The sequence below is a fragment of the Hemitrygon akajei genome, chromosome 9 (assembly GCF_048418815.1).
Source record: "Hemitrygon akajei chromosome 9, sHemAka1.3, whole genome shotgun sequence".
Taxonomy (NCBI): Eukaryota; Metazoa; Chordata; class Chondrichthyes; order Myliobatiformes; family Dasyatidae; genus Hemitrygon; species Hemitrygon akajei.
The window spans coordinates 173686352-173711155 of record NC_133132.1 but is presented as its reverse complement, the minus strand read 5'-3'; the positions used below and the strand labels follow the sequence as shown (position 1 = coordinate 173711155).

Below are 24804 nucleotides of genomic sequence, written 5' to 3'. Positions count from 1 at the left end.
AAGAGCAGGGATGTGATGTTGAGGCTCTATAAGGCACTCACGAGATCACACTTGGAATATTGTGTGCAGTTTTGGGCTCCTTATTTTAGAAAAGATATACCGACATTGGAGAGGGTTCAGAGAATATTCACAAGAAAGATTCCAGGAATGAACGGTTTAGCATATGAGGAACGTCTGGCAGCTCTTGGATGTATTCCCTGGAGTTCAGGAGAATGAGGGGGTATCTCACAGAAACATTCCAAATGTTAAAAGGCCTGAATAGATTAGATATGGCAAAGTTATTTCCCATGGTAGGGGATTCTAGGACAAGAGGGCATGACTTCAGAATTGAAGGATGTCCATTTAGAACTGAGATGTAGAGAAATTACTTCAGTCAGAGGGTGGTAAATCTGTGGAATTTGTTGTCACGAGCAGCTGTGGAGGCCAAATCAAAGGCAGAGATAGATAAGTTCTTGATTAGCCAAGGCATCAAACAGTATGGAGTGAAGGTAGGGGAGTGGGGATGACTGGAAGAATTGGATCAGCCCATGATTGAATGGTGGACCAGATTCGATGGGCTGACTGGCCTATTCTGCTTCCGTATCTTAATTCTTTTCAAATGCCTTGCTGAAATCCATGTATGCTATATCTACTGCACTACCTTCATCAATGTGTTTAGTCACATACTCAAAAAATTCAATCAGGCTCGTAAGGCACGAACTAACTTTGAAAAAGCCATACTGACTACTCCTAATCATAGTATACCTCTCCAAATGTTCATAAGTCCTGCCTCTCAGGATCTTTTCCAACAATTTACCAACCACTGAGGTAAGACTCACTGGTCTATAATTTCCTGGGCTATCTCTACTCCCTTTCTTGAATAAGGGAACAACATCTACACCCACTAATCCTCCGGAAACTCTCCCATCCACATTGATGATGCAAAGATCATTGCCAGAGGCTTAAAAATCTCTTCCCACACCTCCCACAGTGGCCTGGGATACATCTCATCCGGTCCTGGAGACTTATCCAACTTGATGCTTTCAAAAAGCTCGAGCACATCCTCTTTCTTAATGTATATATGTTCAAGCTTTTCAATCCACTGTAATTCATCCCTACAATCACAAATATCCTTTTCCGTAGTAAACACTGAAGCAAAATATTCATTAAGTACCTCTGCTATCTCTTCTTGTTCCATACACACATTTCCACTGTCACACTTGATTAGTCCTATTCTCTCACGTCTTATCCTCTTGCTCTTCACATACTTGTAGAATGCCTTGGGGGTTTCCTTAATCCTGCTCACCAAGCCCTTCTCATGGCCCCTTCTGGCTCTCCTAATTTCAGTCTTAAGCTCCTTCCTGCTAGCTTTATAAAGTTTTAGATCTCTATAATTACCTAGTTTTTTGAACCTTTCGTAAGCTTAGCTTTTCTTCTTGACTAGATTTTCAACAGCCTTTGTACACCATGGTTCCTGCACCCTACCATCCTTTCCCTGTCTCATTGGTACGTACCTATGCAGAACGCCACGCAAATATCTTCTGAATATTTGGCACATTTCTGCCGTACATTTCCCTGAGAACATCTGTTTCTAATTTATGCTTCCAAGTTCCTGCCTGATATCTTCATATTTACCCTTACTCCAATTAAACATTTTCCTAACTTGTCTGTTCCTATCCCTCTCCACTGCTATGGTAAAGGACATAGAATTGTCATCATTATCTCCAAAATGCTCTCCCACTGATAGACCTGACACCTGACCAGATTCTTTTCCCAATACCAGATCAAGTACAGCCTCTCCTCTTGTAGGCTTATCTACATATTGTGTCAAGTAACCTTCCTGAACAGACCTAACAAACTCAAGGGATACACTCAGACCGATGGTCTGAGATGTGTCTATTTTAATGCAAGAAGCATCATAGAAAAACCTGCAGTACAATACAGTCCCTTCGGCCCACAACGTTGTGCCAAACATGTCCCTACCTTAGAAATTACTCGGCTTACCCATAGCCCTCTATTTTACTAAGCTCCATGTACCTATCTAAAAGCCTCTTAAAAGACTTTCTCGTATCCGCCTCCACCACCGTTGCTAGCAGCCCATTCCACGCATTCACCACTCTGTGAGTAAAAAACTTACCCCTGACATCTCCTCTGTACCTACTCCCCAGCATCTTAAACCTGTGTCCTCTTGTGGCAACTATTTCAGCCCTGGGATAAAGCCTCTGACTATCCACATGATCAATGCCTCTCATCAACTTTTACACCTCTATCAGGTCATCTCTCATCCTCTGTTGCGCCAAGGAGAAAAGGCCGAGTTTACTCAACCTGTTTTCATAAGGCATGCTCCCCAATCCAGACAACATCCTCGTAAATCTCCTCTGCACCCTTTCTATGGTTTCTACATCTTCATGTAGTGAGGCAACCAAAACTGAGCACAGTACTCCAAGTGGGGTCTGACCAGGGTCCTTTATAGCTGCAACATTACCTCCTGGCTCCTAAATTCAATTCCATGACTGATGAAGGCCAATACACCATACGCCTTCTTAACCACAGAGTCAACCTGCGCAGCTGCTTTGAGTGTCCTATGGACTCAGACCCCAAGATCCCTCTGATCCTCCACACTGCCAAGAGTCTTACCATTAATACTATATTCTGCCATCATATTTGACCTACCAACATGAACCACTTTACACTTATCTGGGTTGAACTCCATCTGCCACTTCTCAGCCCAGTTCTGCATCCTATCAATGTCCCGCTGTAACCTCTGACAGCCTTCCACACTTTCCATAACACCTCCAACCTTTGTGTCAATCACAAACTTACTAACCCATCCCTCCACTTCCTCATCCACGTCATTCATAAAAATCATGAAGAGTAAAGGCCCCAGAACAGATCTCTGAGGCACTCCTCTGGTCACCGACCTCCATGCAGAATAGGACCCATCTACAAACTCTTTGCCTTCGGTGGGCAAGCCAGTTCTGGATCCAAAAAGCAATGTCCCCTTGGATCCCATGCCCCCTTACTTTCTCAATAAGCCTTGCATGGGGTACCTTATTAAATGCCTTGCTGAAATCCATGTACACTACATCTACCGTTCGTCCTTCATCAATGTGTTTGGTCACATCCTCAAAAAATTAAATTAGGCTCGTTAGGCACGACCTGCCCTTGACAAAGCCATGCTGACTATTCCTAATCATATTTTACCTCTCCAAATATTCTTAAATCCTGCCTCTCAGGATGAGCTTAGAGCGTGGATCAGAACTTGGAGCTATGATGTTGTGGCAATTACAAAGACTTGGATGGCACAGAGGCAGGAATGTTTACTCTGAGTGCCAGTCTTTAGATGTTCCAGAAAGGATAGGTAGGATGACAAAAGAGCTGGTGGTGTGACACTGCTGATCAGATATAGTGTCACAGCTGCAGAAATGAAGGAAGTCACGGAGGGATTGTCTACTGAGTCTCTGTGGGTGGAAGTTAGAAACAGGGAGGGGTCAATAACTCTACTGGGTGTTTTTTATAGACCACCCAATAGTAAGAGGGACATAGAAGAGCAGATAGGGAACTAAAGTTTATAGATTTCAGCAAGGCATTTGATAAGGTACCCCATTCAAGGCTTATTGAGAAAGTAAGGAGCCCTGGGATCCAAGAGGACATTGCTTTATGGATCCAGAATTGCCTTGCCCACAGAAGGCAAAGAGTGGCTGTAGATAGGTCATATTCTGCATGGAGGTCAGTGACCAGTTATGTGCCTCAGGGATCTGTTCTGGGACCCCTTTTCTTCATGATTTTTCTAAATGACCTGAATGACAAAGTGGAGGGATGGGTTAGTAAATTTGCTGATTACACAAAGGTTGTGGATAGTGTGGAGGGCTGTCAGAGGTTACAGTGGGACATCAATGGGATTCAAAACTGGGCTGAGAAATGGCAGATGAAGTTCAACCCAGATAGGTGAGAGGTGGTTCATTGATGCCAGAATATAGTATTAACGGTAAGATTCTTGGCAGTGTGGAGGATCAGAGGGATCTTGGGGTCCGAGTCCATAGGACACTCAAAGCTGCTGCGCAGGTTGACTCTGTGGTTAAGAAGGCATACGGTGCATTGACCTTCATCAACCATGGGATTGAGTTTAAGAGCCAAGAGGTAATGTTACAGCTATGTATATAGGACCCTGGTCAGACCCCATTTGGAGTACTGTGCTCAGTTCTGGTCACCTCACTACAGAAAGGATGTGGAAACCATAGAAAGGGTGTAGAGGAGATTTACAAGGATGTTGCCTGGATTGGGGAGCATGCCTTATGAGAATAGGTTGAGTAAACTCTGCCTTTTCTCTTTGGAGTGACGGAGGATGAGAGGTGACCTAATAGAGGTGTATAAGATGATGTGGGGCATTGATTGTGTGGATAGTCAGAGGCTTTTTCCCAGGGCTGAAATGGCTAGCATGAGAGGGCGCAATTTTAAGGTGCTTGGAAGTAGGTAGGAGGAGATATCAGGGCTAAGTTTCTTATGCAGAGAGTGGTGAGTGTGTGGAATGGGCTGCCAGCGACGGTGGTGGAGGCAGATATGGTAGGGTCCTTTAAGGGACTCCTGATAGGTACATGGAGCTTAGAAAAATAGAGGCTATGGGTAACCCTAGGTAATTTCTGAATTAAGTACATGTTCGGCACAGCTTTGTGGGAAGAAGGGCCTGTATTGCGCTGTAGTTTTTCTATGTTTCTATGTTCTTATGACTCTATTTCCAATCAACAGTGCCACGACCCCACCTCTTTTGCCTCACTCCCAGTCCTTTCTGAAACATCTAAAACCCGGCACTCGAAGTAACCATTCCTGTCCCTGAGCCATCCAAGTCTCTGTAATGATCACAACATCATAGCTCCAAGTACTGATCCACACTCTAAGCTCATCTGCTTTGTTCATGAATCTCCTTGTATTAAAATAGACACATCTCAAACTATTGGCCTGAGTGCATCCCTTCTCTATCACCTGCCTATACTCCCTCACACACTGTCTCCAAGCTTTCTCTATTTGTGAGCCAAGAGCTCCTTCCTCCGTCTATTCAGTTTGGTTCCCACCCCCAACAATTCTAGTTTAAATTCTCCTCCACAGCCTTAGCAAACCTCCCTGCCAGGATATTGGTCCCCCTCGGATTCAAGTGAAACCCATCCTTTTTGTACAGGTCACACCTGCCCCAAAACAGGTCCCAATGATCTAGAGATCTGAATCCCTGCTCTCTGCTCCAATCCTTCAGCCATGCATTTATCCTCCACCTCATTCTATTCCTATACTCACTGTCACCTGTCACAGGCAGTAATCCCAATATGACTGCCTTTGTGGTCCTGCTTCTCAACTTCCTTCCTCACTCCCCGTTGTCTGTTTTCAGGACCTCCTTTCTTTTCCTGTCTATGTCATTGGTACCAATGTGTACCATAACCTCTGGCTGTTCACCTTCCCACTTTAGGATATCATGGACGCGATCAGAAACAGCCCGGATCCTGACACTTGGGAGGCAAACTACCATCCATGTTTCTTTCCTGCGTCTGCAGAATCGCCTGTCTGAACCCCTGACTATAGAGTCCCCTATCACTACTGCCTTCCTCTTCCTTTCCCTGCCCTTCTGAGCCACAGGGCCAGACTCTGTGCCAGAGGCATGGCTACTGTTGCTTCCCCCAGGTAGGTCATCTCTCCCAACGGTACTCAAACAGGAGTACTTATTGTTAAGGGGGACAGCCACAGGAGTACTCTCTGGTATCTGACTCTTGCCCTTCCCTCTCCTGACTGTCTCCCGAGCCCCCCGTGTGACTACTTTCCTATAGCTCCTCTCTATCATTTCCTCACTTCCCCTGAAGGTCATCTGCAGCTCTAGTTCCCTAACGTGGTCCTTCAGGAGCTGCAATTTGACACACCTGGCGCAGATGTGCTAAACCAAGACCAATTCCAATGGCAGCAGCATTCCTGTAAGCCACCAAAATTTAGTGTCCAGGGGAAGGCTGCAGCCCAAAAAATACATAGACATGCCTGTCTTAAAAAGCTGACTCCTTATTTTTAAAAGCACTGGTCTCTCATTCCAGTGTCTCTCGCAAGAGAAACATACTTTTCATACCTCATCAGAACAATCCTGATGAAGGATCTCAGCCCGAAATGTCAGCTACCATCTCTATAGATTCTCCTTGATCTGTTGTGTTCCTCCAACACTGAGTGTATTCCACATACATTTCACATCTACCCTTTCGACATTACTGAAGATCGTACTTATTTCAATCAAGTCCCCTCTCATTCAACTAAACTGAGATCCATTTGCCCATGTGAGACTACTTAGCTGTCACGAGCACTCAGCCAGTACACTTTCTCTGAACTGCGTTCAAGGCATGTTACATAAGTAATGCACACTGTACACCAGATGCAGTCTCACCAATGCTCTTTCTAAATGAAGCGTGACTTCCCCACTTTTGTGTTCGATGGGAAAAGAGGCCCCAGGGGACCAAGTGGTTATTCAAAAGCAAATGATGAGCTGACACTAATCAGTGGAGAAGAAGTGTAGTCAGCACTGGTTAGCAGCTATCTACGTGTTCTTTCACATGTGGAACCTATTACAGCACAGGACAATGTTCTGGAAACAAAACTCCCTCAAATGTCAAAAAATAAAGTTATTGGAATTCAGAGCCACATCCTTCCAACTGTGACTTCTGTTAGTCACTGTATCCAAATAATATGCCCGATGAATTTTAAAATGGTAGTGCATGAAATAGACCTGATTACAAAGACATTCACTCTTTCAACACAGCTCTGGCAAACAGAACATAGAACTATACAGGCCCTTTGGCCCACAAAGTTGTGCCAACCTATGTAGTTCCTTTAAGATCAGTCTATCCTTTCCCTCTCACATTACCCTGAACTGAGTACATCTACATGAAACGTTGCCGTAGAAAAGCAGCATCCATTGTCACAGATCCTCACCCAGACCAAGCTCTTTTCTCACTGCTGCCATCAGGCAGAAGGTACAGGTGCCTCAGGACTCACACCACCGGGTTCAAGAACAGTTACTACACCTCAACCAACAGACTCTTGAACAAAATAAGTTAACTACACTCATTTAAGGACATTTTTTATCTTGTTTATTTCATGTTTGATATAGCTATTTGAATTGAATTGACTTTATTTCTTTTATCCTTCACATACATGAAGAGTAAAAATCTTTATATTACTTCTCTGTCTAAATGTGCCATGTGCAATCATAGTGATTTATAATAGTTTATAATAAATAGAACAGTCAATGTAATATAGAACATAGAAACATAGAAAACCTACAACACCATACAGGCCCTTTGACCCACAAAGCTGTGCCAAACATGTCCCTACCTTAGAAATTACCTAGGGTTGCCCATAGCCCTCTATTTTTCTGAGCTCCATGTACCTGTCGGGAGACTCTTAAAAGACCCTATTGTATCTGCCTACACCACTGTCGCCGGCAGCCTATTCCACGCACTCACCACTCTGCGTAAAAAAACTTAACCCTGACATCTCCTCTGTACCTACGTCCAAGCACCTTAAAACTGTCCCCTCTCGTGCTAGCCATTTCAGCCCTGGGGATAAAGCCTCTGACTCTCCACACAATCAACGCCTCTCATCATCTTATACACCTCTATCAGGTCACCTCTCATCCTCTGTCGTTCCAAGGAAAAAAGGCCGAGTTCACTCAATATAAGAGTACACTCAAATCAGCGTGAGTTCATCAGTCTGATGGCCTGGTGGAAGAAGCTGTCCCAGACCCTGTAGGTCCTGGCTTTTCTGCTGCGGTACCGCTTCAGGATGGTAGTAGCTGGAATAGATTGTGGTTGGGGTGACTCAGGTCCCCAATGATCCTTCGGGCCCTTTTTACACACCTGTCTCTGTAAGTGTCCTGAATCATGGAAAGTTCACAATTACAGATGCGCTGGGCTGTCGGCACCACTCTCTGCAGAGTCCTGCGATTAAGGGAGGTACAGTTCCCGTACCAGGCAGTGATGCAGCCAGTCAGGATGCTCTCAATTGTGCCCCTGTAGAAAGTTCTTAGGATTTGGGGGTCTATACCAAACTTCCTCAACTGTCTGAGGTGAAAGAGGCTCTGTTGTGCTTTTTTCATCACACAGCCGGTGTGTACAGACCACGTGAGGTCCTCGGTGATGTGGATGCCGAGGAACTTGAAGTTGTTTACCCTCTCAACCCCAGATTCATTGAAGTCAATAGGGGCTAGCCCGTCTCCATTCCTCCTGTAATCCACAACCAGCTCCTTATTATTTCTATCTGCATTTTCACAGCTTGTTCATAGTTCCTGATATTTACAGTTACTATTCTATAGATTTGCTAAGTATTCCCACAGAAAAATAATCTGAGGGTTGTATGTGGTGACATGTATGTACTCTGATGATAAATATTTACTTGACTTTACCTTAAGCATGGCCTTGAAGATGCATGAAGCGATATGGAGAAGGCCGGAGACTGGGTCTGAGAGGGAAATGCATCAGCCATGAAGAAATGCCAGAGCAGACTTGATGGGCCAAATGGCCTAATTCTGCTCCTATATCTTATGGTCTTAACCTCTCAGGAGATCAGAAGTTTCTGAGATACTCAAACCATCCTGACTGGCACAAACAATCATTCTGTGATCAATCATTTAAATCACTTTTGTTTCCCCATTCTGACATTTGATCTGAAGAACAATTGAACCTCTTGACCATGTTTACATAATTTTAAGGATTGAGGTGCTGCCACACGATTGGCTGATTAGATACTTGCAGTAACAGGCAGATGAACAGGTGTACGTAATAAAGTGGACGCTGGGTGTAGACTGTGATTGGTTACTATGAATAAACATGTATGATGATGTTACAGTGACAATTCAGAAAATTCACTGAAACCCCAGAGACCATAACACCAAAAGGCGAGAAATCAGCACCCATTAACTTTCTTTAAACAATATAAGCAAACACAGAATATCACAGGTTTGAGTAAATTGGTTTGTACCTGCTTAATCTTACGTATCTATGAACAACTAGCTGTTACCAAAATATATCTGTGATGTGTAAGATAATTTCAATTCAAGTTCCCTTTTACAGATTGTATGCCCATTTTATGAAACTTTACTTCCCGGTGCATACTTAGAATCATTAAGACCCAATCCTAACACCGGTCGGTCTCCATTGTTTTGGATTGCCACGGTTAGCGGGACACTATTACAGCTTGGTGTGTAGGAGACTGGAGTTAATTCCACTGCTGCCTGTAGGAAGGTTGTACGTCCCACCCATGACTGCGTGACATTCCCCTGGTATCCTCCCTCAGTCCAAAAACATGCTGGTTAGTCGGTTCTAAGTTGCTCTGTGATTAGGCTCGGGCGGAATAGGCGGAATACTGGGTGGCGCAGCCGATTGTGTTGAAGGGTCGTTCCACACTGCATCTCTAAATAAATAAATAAACAGCAGAGAATAACAGTGATGCTTACCTGGCTTGGATCGTACACCATTAGCCTGTTCTGATACTGAGCCGTGTTAGTCACTCCACCTAACACAAAACAATAATAACAATCAACAACAGACATTCTGCAGATGCCGGAAATCTCGAGCAATCTCACAAAGTGCTGGAGGAACTCAAAAGTATGGGACTATGGAAAGGAATAAGCTGTTGACGTTTTCTTCATCAGGTCTGGAATGGAAGGAGTGAAGCCAGGGGGGTGGGGGTGGGGGTGGGGATAGAGTATCAGCCGGCAGGTGATGAGTGAAGCCAGGGGGGTGGGGGTGGGGATAGAGTATCAGCCGGCAGGTGATGAGTGAAGCCAGGGGGGTGGGGGTGGGGGTGGGGATAGAGTATCAGCCGGCAGGTGATGAGTGAAGCCAGGGGGGTGGGGGTGGGGGTGGGGGTGGGGATAGAGTATCAGCCGGCAGGTGATGAGTGAAGCCAGGGGGGTGGGGGTGGGGGTGGGGATAGAGTATCAGCCGGCAGGTGATGAGTGAAGCCAGGGGGGTGGGGGTGGGGATAGAGTATCAGCCGGCAGGTGATGAGTGAAGCCAGGGGGGTGGGGGTGGGGGTGGGGATAGAGTATCAGCCGGCAGGTGATGAGTGAAGCCAGGGGGGGTGGGGGTGGGGGTGGGGATAGAGTATCAGCCGGCAGGTGATGAGTGAAGCCAGGGGGGTGGGGATGGGGGTGGGGATAGAGTATCAGTCGGCAGGTGATGAGTGAAGCCAGGGGGGTGGGGGTGGGGGTGGGGATAGAGTATCAGCCGGCAGGTGATGAGTGAAGCCAGGGGGGTGGGGGTGGGGGTGGGGATAGAGTATCAGCCGGCAGGTGATGAGTGAAGCCAGGGGGGTGGGGGTGGGGATAGAGTATCAGCCGGCAGGTGATGAGTGAAGCCAGGGGGGTGGGGGTGGGGATAGAGTATCAGCCGGCAGGTGATGAGTGAAGCCAGGGGGGTGGGGGTGGGGATAGAGTATCAGCCGGCAGGTGATGAGTGAAGCCAGGGGGGGTGGGGGTGGGGGTGGGGATAGAGTATCAGCCGGCAGGTGATGAGTGAAGCCAGGGGGGTGGGGGTGGGGGTGGGGATAGAGTATCAGCCGGCAGGTGATGAGTGAAGCCAGGGGGGTGGGGGTGGGGGTGGGGATAGAGTATCAGCCGGCAGGTGATGAGTGAAGCCAGGGGGGTGGGGGTGGAGGTGGGGATAGAGTATCAGCCGGCAGGTGATGAGTGAAGCCAGGGGGGTGGGGGTGGGGGTGGGGATAGAGTATCAGCCGGCAGGTGATGAGTGAAGCCAGGGGGGGTGGGGGGTGGGGATAGAGTATCAGCCGGCAGGTGATGAGTGAAGCCAGGGGGGTGGGGGTGGGGGGAGGGGATAGAGTATCAGCCGGCAGGTGATGAGTGAAGCCAGGGGGGTGGGGGTGGGGGTGGGGATAGAGTATCAGCCGGCAGGTGATGAGTGAAGCCAGGGGGGTGGGGGGTGGGGATAGAGTATCAGCCGGCAGGTGATGAGTGAAGCCAGGGGGGTGGGGGTGGGGGTGGGGATAGAGTATCAGCCGGCAGGTGATGAGTGAAGCCAGGGGGGTGGGGGGTGGGGATAGAGTATCAGCCGGCAGGTGATGAGTGAAGCCAGGGGGGTGGGGGTGGGGATAGAGTATCAGCCGGCAGGTGATGAGTGAAGCCAGGGGGGTGGGGGGTGGGGGGTGGGGATAGAGTATCAGCCGGCAGGTGATGAGTGAAGCCAGGGGGGTGGGGGTGGGGGTGGGGATAGAGTATCAGCCGGCAGGTGATGAGTGAAGCCAGGGGGGTGGGGGTGGGGGTGGGGATAGAGTATCAGCCGGCAGGTGATGAGTGAAGCCAGGGGGGTGGGGGTGGGGGTGGGGATAGAGTATCAGCCGGCAGGTGATGAGTGAAGCCAGGGGGGTGGGGGGTCGGGGAGGGGATAGAGTATCAGCCGGCAGGTGATGAGTGAAGCCAGGGGGGTGGGGGTGGGGGTGGGGATAGAGTATCAGCCGGCAGGTGATGAGTGAAGCCAGGGGGGTGGGGGTGGGGGAGGGGATAGAGTATCAGCCGGCAGGTGATGAGTGAAGCCAGGGGGGTGGGGGTGGGGATAGAGTATCAGCCGGCAGGTGATGAGTGAAGCCAGGGGGGTGGGGGTGGGGGTGGGGATAGAGTATCAGCCGGCAGGTGATGAGTGAAGCCAGGGGGGGTGGGGGTGGGGGTGGGGATAGAGTATCAGCCGGCAGGTGATGAGTGAAGCCAGGGGGGGTGGGGGGTGGGGGGTGGGGATAGAGTATCAGCCGGCAGGTGATGAGTGAAGCCAGGGGGGTGGGGGTGGGGGTGGGTATAGAGTATCAGCCGGCAGGTGATGAGTGAAGCCAGGGGGGTGGGGGTGGGGATAGAGTATCAGCCGGCAGGTGATGAGTGAAGCCAGGGGGGTGGGGGTGGGGGTGGGGATAGAGTATCAGCCGGCAGGTGATGAGTGAAGCCAGGGGGGTGGGGGTGGGGGTGGGGATAGAGTATCAGCCGGCAGGTGATGAGTGAAGCCAGGGGGGTGGGGGTGGGGGGTGGGGATAGAGTATCAGCCGGCAGGTGATGAGTGAAGCCAGGGGGGTGGGGGTGGGGATAGTGTATCAGCCGGCAGGTGATGAGTGAAGCCAGGGGGGTGGGGGTGGGGGTGGGGATAGAGTATCAGCCGGCAGGTGATGAGTGAAGCCAGGGGGGTGGGGGTGGGTATAGAGTATCAGCCGGCAGGTGATGAGTGAAGCCAGGGGGGTGGGGGTGGGGGTGGGGATAGAGTATCAGCCGGCAGGTGATGAGTGAAGCCAGGGGGGTGGGGGTGGGGTGGGGATAGAGTATCAGCCGGCAGGTGATGAGTGAAGCCAGGGGGGTGGGGGTGGGGGTGGGGATAGAGTATCAGCCGGCAGGTGATGAGTGAAGCCAGGGGGGTGGGGGTGGGGGTGGGGATAGAGTATCAGCCGGCAGGTGATGAGTGAAACCAGGGGGGTGGGGGTGGGGGAGGGGATAGAGTATCAGCCGGCAGGTGATGAGTGAAGCCAGGGGGGTGGGGGTGGGGGTGGGGATAGAGTATCAGCCGGCAGGTGATGAGTGAAGCCAGGGGGGGTGGGGGGTGGGGATAGAGTATCAGCCGGCAGGTGTTGAGTGAAGCCAGGGGGGTGGGGGTGGGGGTGGGGATAGAGTATCAGCCGGCAGGTGTTGAGTGAAGCCAGGGGGGTGGGGGTGGGGGTGGGGATAGAGTATCAGCCGGCAGGTGATGAGTGAAGCCAGGGGGGTGGGGGTGGGGGTGGGGATAGAGTATCAGCCGGCAGGTGATGAGTGAAGCCAGGGGGGTGGGGGTGGGGGTGGGGATAGAGTATCAGCCGGCAGGTGATGAGTGAAGCCAGGGGGGGTGGGGGTGGGAGAGGGGATAGAGTATCAGCCGGCAGGTGTTGAGTGAAGCCAGGGGGGTGGGGGTGGGGGTGGGGATAGAGTATCAGCCGGCAGGTGATGAGTGAAGCCAGGGGGGTGGGGGTGGGGGTGGGGATAGAGTATCAGCTGGCAGGTGATGAGTGAAGCCAGGGGGGTGGGGGTGGGGGTGGGGGTGGGGATAGAGTATCAGCCGGCAGGTGATGAGTGAAGCCAGGGGGGTGGGGGTGGGGGTGGGGATAGAGTATCAGCCGGCAGGTGTTGAGTGAAGCCAGGGGGGTGGGGGTGGGGGTGGGGATAGAGTATCAGCCGGCAGGTGATGAGTGAAGCCAGGGGGGTGGGGGTGGGGGTGGGGATAGAGTATCAGCTGGCAGGTGATGAGTGAAGCCAGGGGGGTGGGGGTGGGGGTGGGGGTGGGGATAGAGTATCAGCCGGCAGGTGATGAGTGAAGCCAGGGGGGTGGGGGTGGGGGTGGGGATAGAGTATCAGCCGGCAGGTGATGAGTGAAGCCAGGGGGGTGGGGGTGGGGATAGAGTATCAGCCGGCAGGTGATGAGTGAAGCCAGGGGGGTGGGGGTGGGGATAGAGTATCAGCTGGCAGGTGATGAGTGAAGCCAGGGTGGTGGGGGTGGGGGTGGGGGTGGGGATAGAGTATCAGCCGGCAGGTGATGAGTGAAGCCAGGGGGGTGGGGGTGGGGGTGGGGATAGAGTATCAGCCGGCAGGTGATGAGTGAAGCCAGGGGGGTGGGGGTGGGGATAGTGTATCAGCCGGCAGGTGATGAGTGAAGCCAGGGGGGTGGGGGTGGGGGTGGGGATAGAGTATCAGCCGGCAGGTGATGAGTGAAGCCAGGGGGGTGGGGGTGGGGGTGGGGATAGAGTATCAGCCGGCAGGTGTTGAGTGAAGCCAGGGGGGTGGGGGTGGGGGTGGGGATAGAGTATCAGCCGGCAGGTGATGAGTGAAGCCAGGGGGGTGGGGGTGGGGGTGGGGATAGAGTATCAGCCGGCAGGTGTTGAGTGAAGCCAGGGGGGTGGGGGTGGGGGTGGGGATAGAGTATCAGCCGGCAGGTGATGAGTGAAGCCAGGGGGGTGGGGGTGGGGGTGGGGATAGAGTATCAGCTGGCAGGTGATGAGTGAAGCCAGGGGGGTGGGGGTGGGGGTGGGGGTGGGGATAGAGTATCAGCCGGCAGGTGATGAGTGAAGCCAGGGGGGTGGGGGTGGGGGTGGGGATAGAGTATCAGCCGGCAGGTGATGAGTGAAGCCAGGGGGGTGGGGGTGGGGATAGAGTATCAGCCGGCAGGTGATGAGTGAAGCCAGGGGGGTGGGGGTGGGGGTGGGGATAGAGTATCAGCCGGCAGGTGTTGAGTGAAGCCAGGGGGGTGGGGGTGGGGGGTGGGGATAGAGTATCAGCCGGCAGGTGATGAGTGAAGCCAGGGGGGTGGGGGTGGGGATAGAGTATCAGCCGGCAGGTGATGAGTGAAGCCAGGGGGGTGGGGGTGGGGGTGGGGATAGAGTATCAGCCAGCAGGTGATGAGTGAAGCCAGGGGGGTGGGGGTGGGGGTGGGGATAGAGTATCAGCCGGCAGGTGATGTGAAGCCAGGGAGGTGGGGGTGGGGGAGGGGATAGAGTATCAGCCGACAGGTGATGAGTGAAGCCAGGGGGGTGGGGGTGGGGATAGAGTATCAGCCGGCAGGTGATGAGTGAAGCCAGGGGGGTGGGAGAGGGGATAGAGTATCAGCCGGCAGGTGATGAGTGAAGCCAGGGGGGTGGGGATGGGGGTGGGGATAGAGTATCAGCCGGCAGGTGATGAGTGAAGCCAGGGGGGTGGGGGGTGGGGGTGGGGATAGAGTATCAGCCGGCAGGTGATGAGTGAAGCCAGGGGGGTGGGGGTGGGGGTGGGGATAGAGTATCAGCCGGCAGGTGATGAGTGAAGCCAGGGGGGTGGGGGTGGGGGTGGGGATAGAGTATCAGCCGGCAGGTGATGAGTGAAGCCAGGGGGGTGGGGGTGGGGGAGGGGATAGAGTATCAGCTGGCAGGTGATGAATGAAGCCAGGGGGGTGGGGGTGGGGGTGGGGATAGAGTATCAGCCGGCAGGTGATGAGTGAAGCCAGGGGGGTGGGAGAGGGGATAGAGTATCAGCCGGCAGGTGATGAGTGAAGCCAGGGGGGTGGGGGTGGGGGTGGGGATAGAGTATCAGCCGGCAGGTGATGAGTGAAGCCAGGGGGGTGGGGGTGGGGGTGGGGATAGAGTATCAGCCGGCAGGTGATGAGTGAAGCCAGGGGGGTGGGGGTGGGGGTGGGGATAGAGTATCAGCCGGCAGGTGATGAGTGAAGCCAGGGGGGTGGGGGTGGGAGAGGGGATAGAGTATCAGCCGGCAGGTGATGAGTGAAGCCAGGGGGGTGGGGGTGGGGGTGGGGATAGAGTATCAGCCGGCAGGTGATGAGTGAAGCCAGGGGGGTGGGGGTGGGGATAGTGTATCAGCCGGCAGGTGATGAGTGAAGCCAGGGGGGTGGGGGGTGGGGGTGGGGATAGAGTATCAGCCGGCAGGTGATGAGTGAAGCCAGGGGGGTGGGGGTGGGGATAGTGTATCAGCCGGCAGGTGATGAGTGAAGCCAGGGGGGTGGGGGGTGGGGGTGGGGATAGAGTATCAGCCGGCAGGTGATGAGTGAAGCCAGGGGGGTGGGGGTGGGGGTGGGGATAGAGTATCAGCCGGCAGGTGATGAGTGAAGCCAGGGGGGTGGGGGTGGGGGTGGGGATAGAGTATCAGCCGGCAGGTGATGAGTGAAGCCAGGGGGGTGGGGGTGGGGATAGTGTATCAGCCGGCAGGTGATGAGTGAAGCCAGGGGGGTGGGGGTGGGGGTGGGGATAGAGTATCAGCCGGCAGGTGATGAGTGAAGCCAGGGGGGTGGGGGTGGGGGTGGGGATAGAGTATCAGCCGGCAGGTGATGAGTGAAGCCAGGGGGGTGGGGGTGGGGGAGGGGATAGAGTATCAGCTGGCAGGTGATGAGTGAAGCCAGGGGGGGTGGGGGTGGGGGTGGGGATAGAGTATCAGCCGGCAGGTGATGAGTGAAGCCAGGGGGGTGGGGGTGGGGGTGGGGATAGAGTATCAGCCGGCAGGTGATGAGTGAAGCCAGGGGGGTGGGGGTGGGGGAGGGGATAGAGTATCAGCTGGCAGGTGATGAATGAAGCCAGGGGGGTGGGGGGTGGGGGGTGGGGATAGAGTATCAGCCGGCAGGTGATGAGTGAAGCCAGGGGGGTGGGAGAGGGGATAGAGTATCAGCCGGCAGGTGATGAGTGAAGCCAGGGGGGTGGGGGTGGGGGTGGGGATAGAGTATCAGCCGGCAGGTGATGAGTGAAGCCAGGGGGGTGGGGGTGGGGGGTGGGGATAGAGTATCAGCCGGCAGGTGATGAGTGAAGCCAGGGGGGTGGGGGTGGGGGTGGGGATAGAGTATCAGCCGGCAGGTGATGAGTGAAGCCAGGGGGGTGTGGGTGGGGATAGAGTATCAGCCGGCAGGTGATGAGTGAAGCCAGGGGGGTGGGGGTGGGGGTGGGGATAGAGTATCAGCCGGCAGGTGATGAGTGAAGCCAGGGGGGGTGGGGGGTGGGGGTGGGGATAGAGTATCAGCCGGCAGGTGATGAGTGAAGCCAGGGGGGTGGGGGTGGGGATAGTGTATCAGCCGGCAGGTGATGAGTGAAGCCAGGGGGGTGGGGGTGGGGGTGGGGATAGAGTATCAGCCGGCAGGTGATGAGTGAAGCCAGGGGGGTGGGGGTGGGGGTGGGGATAGAGTATCAGCCGGCAGGTGATGAGTGAAGCCAGGGGGGTGGGGGTGGGGGTGGGGATAGAGTATCAGCCGGCAGGTGATGAGTGAAGCCAGGGGGGTGGGGGTGGGGATGGGGATAGAGTATCAGCCGGCAGGTGATGAGTGAAGCCAGGGGGGTGGGGGTGGGGGTGGGGATAGAGTATCAGCCGGCAGGTGATGAGTGAAGCCAGGGGGGTGGGGGTGGGGATGGGGATAGAGTATCAGCCGGCAGGTGATGAGTGAAGCCAGGGGGGTGGGGGTGGGGATAGAGTAGGAAGCTGGGAGGTGACAGGGGAAAAGGAAGAAGGAAGCTGATAAGAGAGGAGACTGTACCATGGAAGAAAGGGAAGGGGACCAAAGGGAGGTGAGCGGCATGTGAGGAGAAGAGAGGGAGTGAGAAAGAAACCAGGATGGGAAATAGAAAAAAAGAGAAGGGGAAGAGGGAGGATAGGTTACTGGAGTTAGAGAAATGCCGTCAGATTGGAGTTTACCCAGTTCTAATATGAAGTGTTGTTCCTCCAACCTTAGTGTGGTTGTGTTTACACTTAACCCTCACTAAGTTACATGGACAAAGACAAAATGATATAATTAACAAGTCATCTGACTGTCAAGTTACTTTTTAAATGTGTAAAAGATTAATATTTTAGTGAAATTAAATTGAGATTTTCATTGAGAGCATCCTGACTGGCTGCATCACTGCCTGGTATGGCAACTGTACCTCCCTTAACCATAGGATTCTGCAGAGAGTGCTGCAGATAGCCCAGTGTATCTGTAGGTGTGAACTTCTCACAAAAGCATCTCTGGATGCTTTCAAGAAGGAGCTAGATAGGTATCTTATGGATAGGGGAATCAGGGGATATGGGGACAAGGCAGGAACCGGGTATTGATAGTAAATGATCAGCCATGATCTCAAAATGGTGGTGCAGGCTCGAAGGGCCGAATGGTCTACTTCTGCACCTATTGTCTATTGATTCAAGACACTTACAAAGACAGTGTGTAAAAAGGGCTGTGTGTGTGTGTGTGTGTGTGTGTGTGTGTGTGTGCGTGCGTGCGTGCGTGCGTGCGTGCGCGTGCCCCCTTAACTCCTGGTGGAGTTGTCAGGGTGCCGTCATTGCAAGCTTTTCGCACCGATCTTTTTGGTGATTGCTCATCGTACGGTGTGTCTTGGGCATCTGAAACCTGGCGGACCCCATCCCTCTCTAGCGGGAAACAGTAAGAGCCAGGACCAGCAGGCTCTGGGACAGCTTCTTCCACCAGGCCATCAGACTGATTAATTCACACTGATTTGAGTGTATTTCTATGCTACATTGTTCTATTTATTATAAATTATTATAAATTACTATGATTGCACATGGCACATTTAGATAGAGATAGAAAGATTTTTACTGCTCATGTATGTGAAGGATGTAAAAAAATAACATCAATTCAATAAACATTTTTCTAAAAACCCATTTGCAGTGTACACAAGACCTGCAATGTGATCTGAAGGTGAGTAAAGGCACTTTAGTTTTTATAGAACAATAACATAACATAAATTAGAAAAGACTGCAGTGTGCAGCCTATTCACTGATAGATCCCACCTTCCACCTCAATCTTTTGTGGAACTGAAGAGTAGTAGAAGCACAAAAACGACTAATCTTTAAAATTTTTTGAAAATGTAACTTCTGCAATGTCATTCAATAATGGTCTTCATAGTAACCAAGTGTTCCTGTCAGCAATCATATCCATGCTTGTAAAGTTCTTTCTCAAACATCTTCAAAGTTCGAAGTTCAAACTGAATTTGGAGTCATACAGTGAGGATCGTGTTCGTACCATCAGGCGACTGACTGAACCTGCACTGTGAAGTAATACAAACTTGCAAGTATATATTGTTCAAGGAATTGAATCATACATTTGCAGGAAGTGCACTTGTCAAGAAATGGTGTAGCATACACGTACTGTTTGAATGCAGGTCCTCTGAGGTGCAAAGGAAACATCTAATTGCTACATTGGGATCTTTGGGAGAGAGTTTAACATGGAAAGACTGTTAGGATATCACAGGAATGTATGTATTGCGTGGTTGACTTTCTGAAAGGTTCTGAAAGGCTCTTTGGTATTATTTGAGTTTTTTATTGGCGGGGAATTTAGAGGGTATACTTCCTGTCTCTTTGCTTCACCCTCCAACTCAGCAGGTGATGGTAATGTTCCTTACATTGGTCTGCCAGTCCACTATTAAACTTTACAAGAAGGAAAAGAATAAACACAAACAAACTTAGAGACCCCTCTGGTGAAATGTTTTATATATGCAGTATTCTAAAACACAGAAGTGTTACTTCACAAATACCCTCAACTTAGAAACACGAGAAGTTCTACAGGTGCTGGAAATCCAGAGCTACACATAGATTGCAGGAGGGACTCAGCAGGTCAGGCAGCATCTATGAAAGTAACTAAAGTGTCAATGTTTTGGGCTGAGACCCTTCATCAGGACTGGAAAGGAAGGGGGAAGATGGCAGAATAAAAAGTTTGCGGGAGGGAAAGGAGATTAGCTGGATGGTGATAGGTGAAACCGGGTGGATGGGGAAGGTAAAAGGCTGGAGAAGAAGGGATCTGACAGGAGAGGGGAGTAGACCATAGGAGAAAAAAGGAGGAGAGGATCCAGAGGGAGCTGATGGGCAGCTGAGCAGAGGTAAGAGGCCAGAGTGTGGAACAGGAAAAAGCAGAGGGGAAGGGAAACAACTTTTAACCCGAAGGAGAAATCGATATTCATGCATCTGATTTGAGGCTACCCAGATCGAATACAAGGTGTTGTCCTCCACCCTGAGAGTGCCCTTATCGTGGCACAAGAGGCAGCCAAGGACCAACACATCGAAACAGGAATAGGAATGGACCGACACGTCGGAACAGGAATGGGAATAGACCAACACGTCGGAACAGGAATGGGAATAGACCGACACGTCGGAACAGGAATGGGAATAGACTGACACGTCAGAACAGGAATGGGAATATACCGACAGGTTGGAACAGGATAGGGAATAGACCGATACGTCAGAACAGGAATGGGAATGGACTGACACGTCGGAACAGGAATGGGAATAGACCGACATGTTGGAACATCGGAACAGGAATGGGAATGGACCAACACGTCGGAACAGGATAGGGAATAGACCGACAGGTTGGAACATCGGAACAGGAATGGGAATAGACCAACACGTCGGAACAGGAATGGGAATGGACCGACACGTCGGAACAGGAATGGGAATATACCGACACGTTGGAACATCAGAACAGGAATGGGAATGGACGGACACGTCGGAACAGGAATGGGAATAGACCAACACGTCGGAACAGGAATGGGAATGGACCGACACGTCGGAACAGGAATGGGAATAGACCGACACGTTGAAACATCGGAACAGGAATGGGAATAGACGGACACGTCGGAACAGGAATGGGAATGGACCGACACGTTGGAACATCGGAACAGGAATGGGAATAGACGGACACGTCGGAACAGGAATGGGAATAGACCGACACATCGGAACATCGGAACAGGAATGGGAATGGACCGACACGTCGGAACAGGAATGGGAATAGACCGACACGTTGGAACAGGAATGGGAATGGACCGACAGGTAATGGACCGACAGGTCGGAACAGGAATGGGAATAGACCAACACGTTGGAACATCGGAACAGGAATGGGAATGGACTGACACGTCGGAACAGGATAGGGAATAGACCGACAGGTTGGAACATCGGAACAGGAATGGGAATAGACCAACACAACGGAACAGGAATGGGAATAGACCAACACATCGGAACATCGGAACAGGAATGGGAATGGACGGACACGTCGGAACAGGAATGGGAATGGACCGACACGTTGGAACATCGGAACAGGAATGGGAATGGACGGACACGTCGGAACAGGAATGGGAATAGACCGACACGTTGGAACATCGGAACAGGAATGGGAATGGACGGACACGTCGGAACAGGAATGGGAATGGACCGACACATCGGAACAGGAATGGGAATGGACCGACACGTTGGAACATCGGAACAGGAATGGGAATGGACGGACACGTTGGAACAGGAATGGGAATAGACCGACACGTTGGAACATCAGAACAGGAATGGGAATGGACGGACACGTCGGAACAGGAATGGGAATGGACCGACACGTTGGAACATTGGAACAGGAATGGGAATGGACCGACACGTCGGAACAGGAATGGGAATAGACCGACACGTTGGAACATCGGAACAGGAATGGGAATGGATGGACACGTCGGAACAGGAATGGGAATGGACCGACATGTCGGAACAGAAATGGGAATGGACCGACATGTCGGAACAGGAATGGGAATAGACCGACACATTGGAACAGGAATGGGAATGGACTGACACGTCGGAACAGGAATGGGAATATACCGACAGGTCGGAACAGGAATGGGAATAGACCAACACGTCGGAACAGGAATGGGAATGGACCGACACGTCGGAACAGAAATGGGAATGGACTGACATGTCGGAACAGGAATGGGAATAGACCGACACATTGGAACAGGAATGGGAATGGACTGACACGTCGGAACAGGAATGGGAATATACCGACAGGTCGGAACAGGAATGGGAATAGACGGTCAACAACTGAACCTCCTGACCATGTCTGCATGCTTTTATGCATTGAGTTGCTGCCACATGATTGGCTGATTAGATATTTGCATTGACAAGCAGTTGTACATGTGTACCTAATAAAATAGTCACTGAGTGTATTTCTAAGGCAGAAAATAGTGCAACATTCCAAAAACAGGTGCAAAGAGGGTTGGGAGTCCTTGTGCAGGATTCCCTAAAGGTTAATTTGCAGTTTGAGTCAGTAGTGAAGAAAGCAAATGAAATGTTTGTATTCATCTCGACAGGTCTAGGATCTAAAAGCAAGGATGTTATGTTGAGGGTTTCAATGGCAATGGTGAGGCTTCACAGAGTACTGTGAGCAGCTTTTGCCCCCTGATCTAAGAAAGGATGTGCTGTCATTGGAGAGTGTTCACAGGAAGTTCATGAAAATGATCCGAGGAATGAAAGGGTTAACACATGGGAAGTGTTTGATCGCTCTGGGACTGTATTCGCTGGAATTTAGAAAAATGAGCGGGGATCTGAATGAACTTATCAAGTATTGAAAGACCTAGGTAGAGTAGATGTGGAGAGTGTGTTTCCATTGTCAGGGAGTCCAGGACATTGGGTATATTGAGAGTGGAGGTTGATAAGAAAGAACAAAGGTTACGGGGAGAATGCAGGAGCATGTGTTTGAGAGGGATAATAAATCAGCCGCGGTGGAATGGTGCAGCAGACTCAGATTCCCCTTCAATTTTCTGTACTGATAGTGAGGACAGGCCCAGAGCCACCAAACACTCCTCATAGGTCAACCCTTTCATTCCTGGGATCACTCGTAAATCTCTGCCTGACCCCCTGCAATGCCGGCACATCCTTTCTTATATAGGGAGCCCAAAATTGCTCACAGATTCCAGATGTGGTCTGACCAATGCTTTATAAACACGCTGCATTACATCCTTACTTTTATATTCCAGTCCCCTTGAAATGGATACCAACAGTTATTCTTAATTATTTATTGAGGCACAGCATGGAATAGGCCCTCCTGGCCCTTCGAGCTTTGCCCCCAGTTTAACCCGAGCCTAATCACAGGGCAATTTACAATCCGCCCGCCAGAGGAAGCTGGAGAACCCGGAGGAAATCCACACAGTCACAGGGAGAATGAACAAACTCCTCACAGACAGCAAGGGGTATTGAACTTGGGTTGCCTGTATCGTAAAGCATTGTACTAACACTACCCTACTGTGTAGCCTTCATTTGTCTACCTTTATAAAATCCTCAATAACATTATGTCATACAAGGTATGTCAGTATATTACATATTCTACACAGGTGAATGTATCTGTATTCTGTCCCTTAATGACATCCCGTCCACGTGCACTTCATATTCCTGCCTATCAGTGAGAGATTGTGAAGATTTGCATACAAATTTGATTGTACAAAAACAGATATTAATTTAGAGTGTCCTTATTGTTTAATTTGCTTAAAAGTGGGGTGCATTTGCCTGTTAAAGTTCTCAAAATCCATCAAGCTGATTTCTCCGATACATTAGGCTACCTCATGCTGGCACGTCAACTCGTGCAATCAAAGTCCTCTGTAGGTTCCTGAGCTCACCTATTGAGTGTATCAGACAGATGAACACTTCATTCCATTTGCCTCCCAGGGGGCTAATCAGCATGCCAAGCTGCAGCCGTGATTACATCACCTGATCTTGTTTAAAACAAGCTGATCGTGTCTTTGTCAGGAACATGAACCTTACTTTGCTCTTCCCGAATGCTTTGTCTTTTCAGACACTCAAGGTCAGAATCAGGTTTAATATCACTGACATAATTCATGAAATATGCTGTTTTTTGGCAGCAGTACACGGCAGTACATAAAAAATTACCATCCGTAATGAGAAGAAATATACAGTATAATAAAAAATCAGTAGCTCAGGTTCGTTACTTGTACATGAATACAGCCAAATGAAACAGCGTTATTCCGGGGCCAAGGTGCAAAACACAGAACCAACAGTCATACACAGCACAAGGCACACATTGCACAAATAAGATATCAGTAAACATACAGTTACACAAAAAAATACATAGTTCCAGTCCCTGAGTCCATGAATGTTGCAGCAGTCTGCAGGTAAACACAATAGAGCTTGTCTTCTGCTGAGCGAACACGGTGGGCGGGTGCAGTACAAACTCCAGTCTGAATGCTGCACCATGCCACCTCTGATGCCTCTGTTCTCAACGGCTGTAAACAGACACTGCCGAGCCCTCACTACAACCAAGGCCACTCAGCTCCCCCACTGTCCGCCCCTGCTAACCGCCAATAAATCATTGAACTGGCCTTGCAGCATTCCACATTAACATTGTCCAACAGGATCTTGTGATCATAAGAAAACCAACGAAGAACATCACTCGCTGCTAGACTGCACACCGCTTGGCAACAAATTCCACAGATTCACCACCCTCTGGCTAAAAAAATTTCTTCGCATCTCTGTTCTGAATGGGCACCCTTCAATCCTCAAGTCATGTCCTCTCGTACTAGACTCCCCCACCATGAGAAACGACTTTGCCACATCCACTCTGTCCATGCCTTTCAACATTTGAAATGTTTCTATGAGGTCCCCCCTCATTCTTCTAAACTCCAAAGAGTACAGTCCAAGAGCGGTCAAATGTTTCTCATCTGTTAACCCTCTCATTCCCGTAATCATTCTAGTGAATCTTCTCTGAACCCTCTCCAATGTCAGCATATCCTTTCTTAAATAAGGAGCCCAAAACTGCACACAGTATTCGAAGTGAGGTCTTACCAGTGCCTTATAGAGCCTCAACATCACATCCCTGCTCCTATACTCTATTCCCCTAGAAATGAATGCCAACATTGTATTCGCCTTCTTCACCACCGACTCAATCTGGAGGTTAACCTTAAGGGTATCCTGCACGAGGACTCCCAAGTCCCATTGCATGTCAGAACTTTGAATTCTCTCCCCATTTAAATAATAGTCTGCCCGTTTATTTCTTCTACCAAGGTGCATGACCGTACACTTTCCGACATTGTAATTCATTTGCTACTTCTTTGCCCATTCCCCCAATCTATCCAAGTCTCTCTGCAGACTCTCTGTTTCCTCAGCACTACTGGCCCCTCCACCTATCTTTGTATCATCAGCAAACTTAGCCACAAAGCCATCTATTCCATAATCCAAATCGTTGATATACAACGTAAAAAGAAGCGGCCCCAACACGGACCCCTGTGGAACACCACTGGTAACCGGCAGCCAACCAGAATGGGATCCCTTTATTCCCACTCTCTGTTTCCTGCCAATCAACGAACGCTCTATCCCCGTATGTAACTTTCCCGTAATTCCATGGGCTCTTATCTTGTTTAGCAGCCTCATGTGCGGCACCTTGTCAAAGGCCTTCTGAAAATCCAAATACACAACATCCTCTGCATCTCCCTTGTCTAGCCTACTTGTAATTTCCTCAATAAATTGCACTAGGTTTGTCAGGCAGGATTTTCCTTTAAGGAAACCATGCTGAGTTCTGCCTATCT

The 24804-nt window shown here is 50.6% G+C and overlaps 1 protein-coding gene across 2 annotated transcripts in view; it reads right to left on the bottom strand.

Annotated features, from left to right (window-relative positions):
• Positions 1-24804, bottom strand: part of klhl32 (kelch-like family member 32) — a 288264-nt gene that overhangs the window by 31102 nt on the left and 232358 nt on the right. For both annotated transcript variants that reach the window (XM_073057514.1, XM_073057516.1), the window contains one exon: positions 9452-9510. In XM_073057514.1, coding sequence (XP_072913615.1) covers positions 9452-9510 — 59 coding nt within the window. The remainder of the gene's footprint in view (positions 1-9451; positions 9511-24804) is intronic.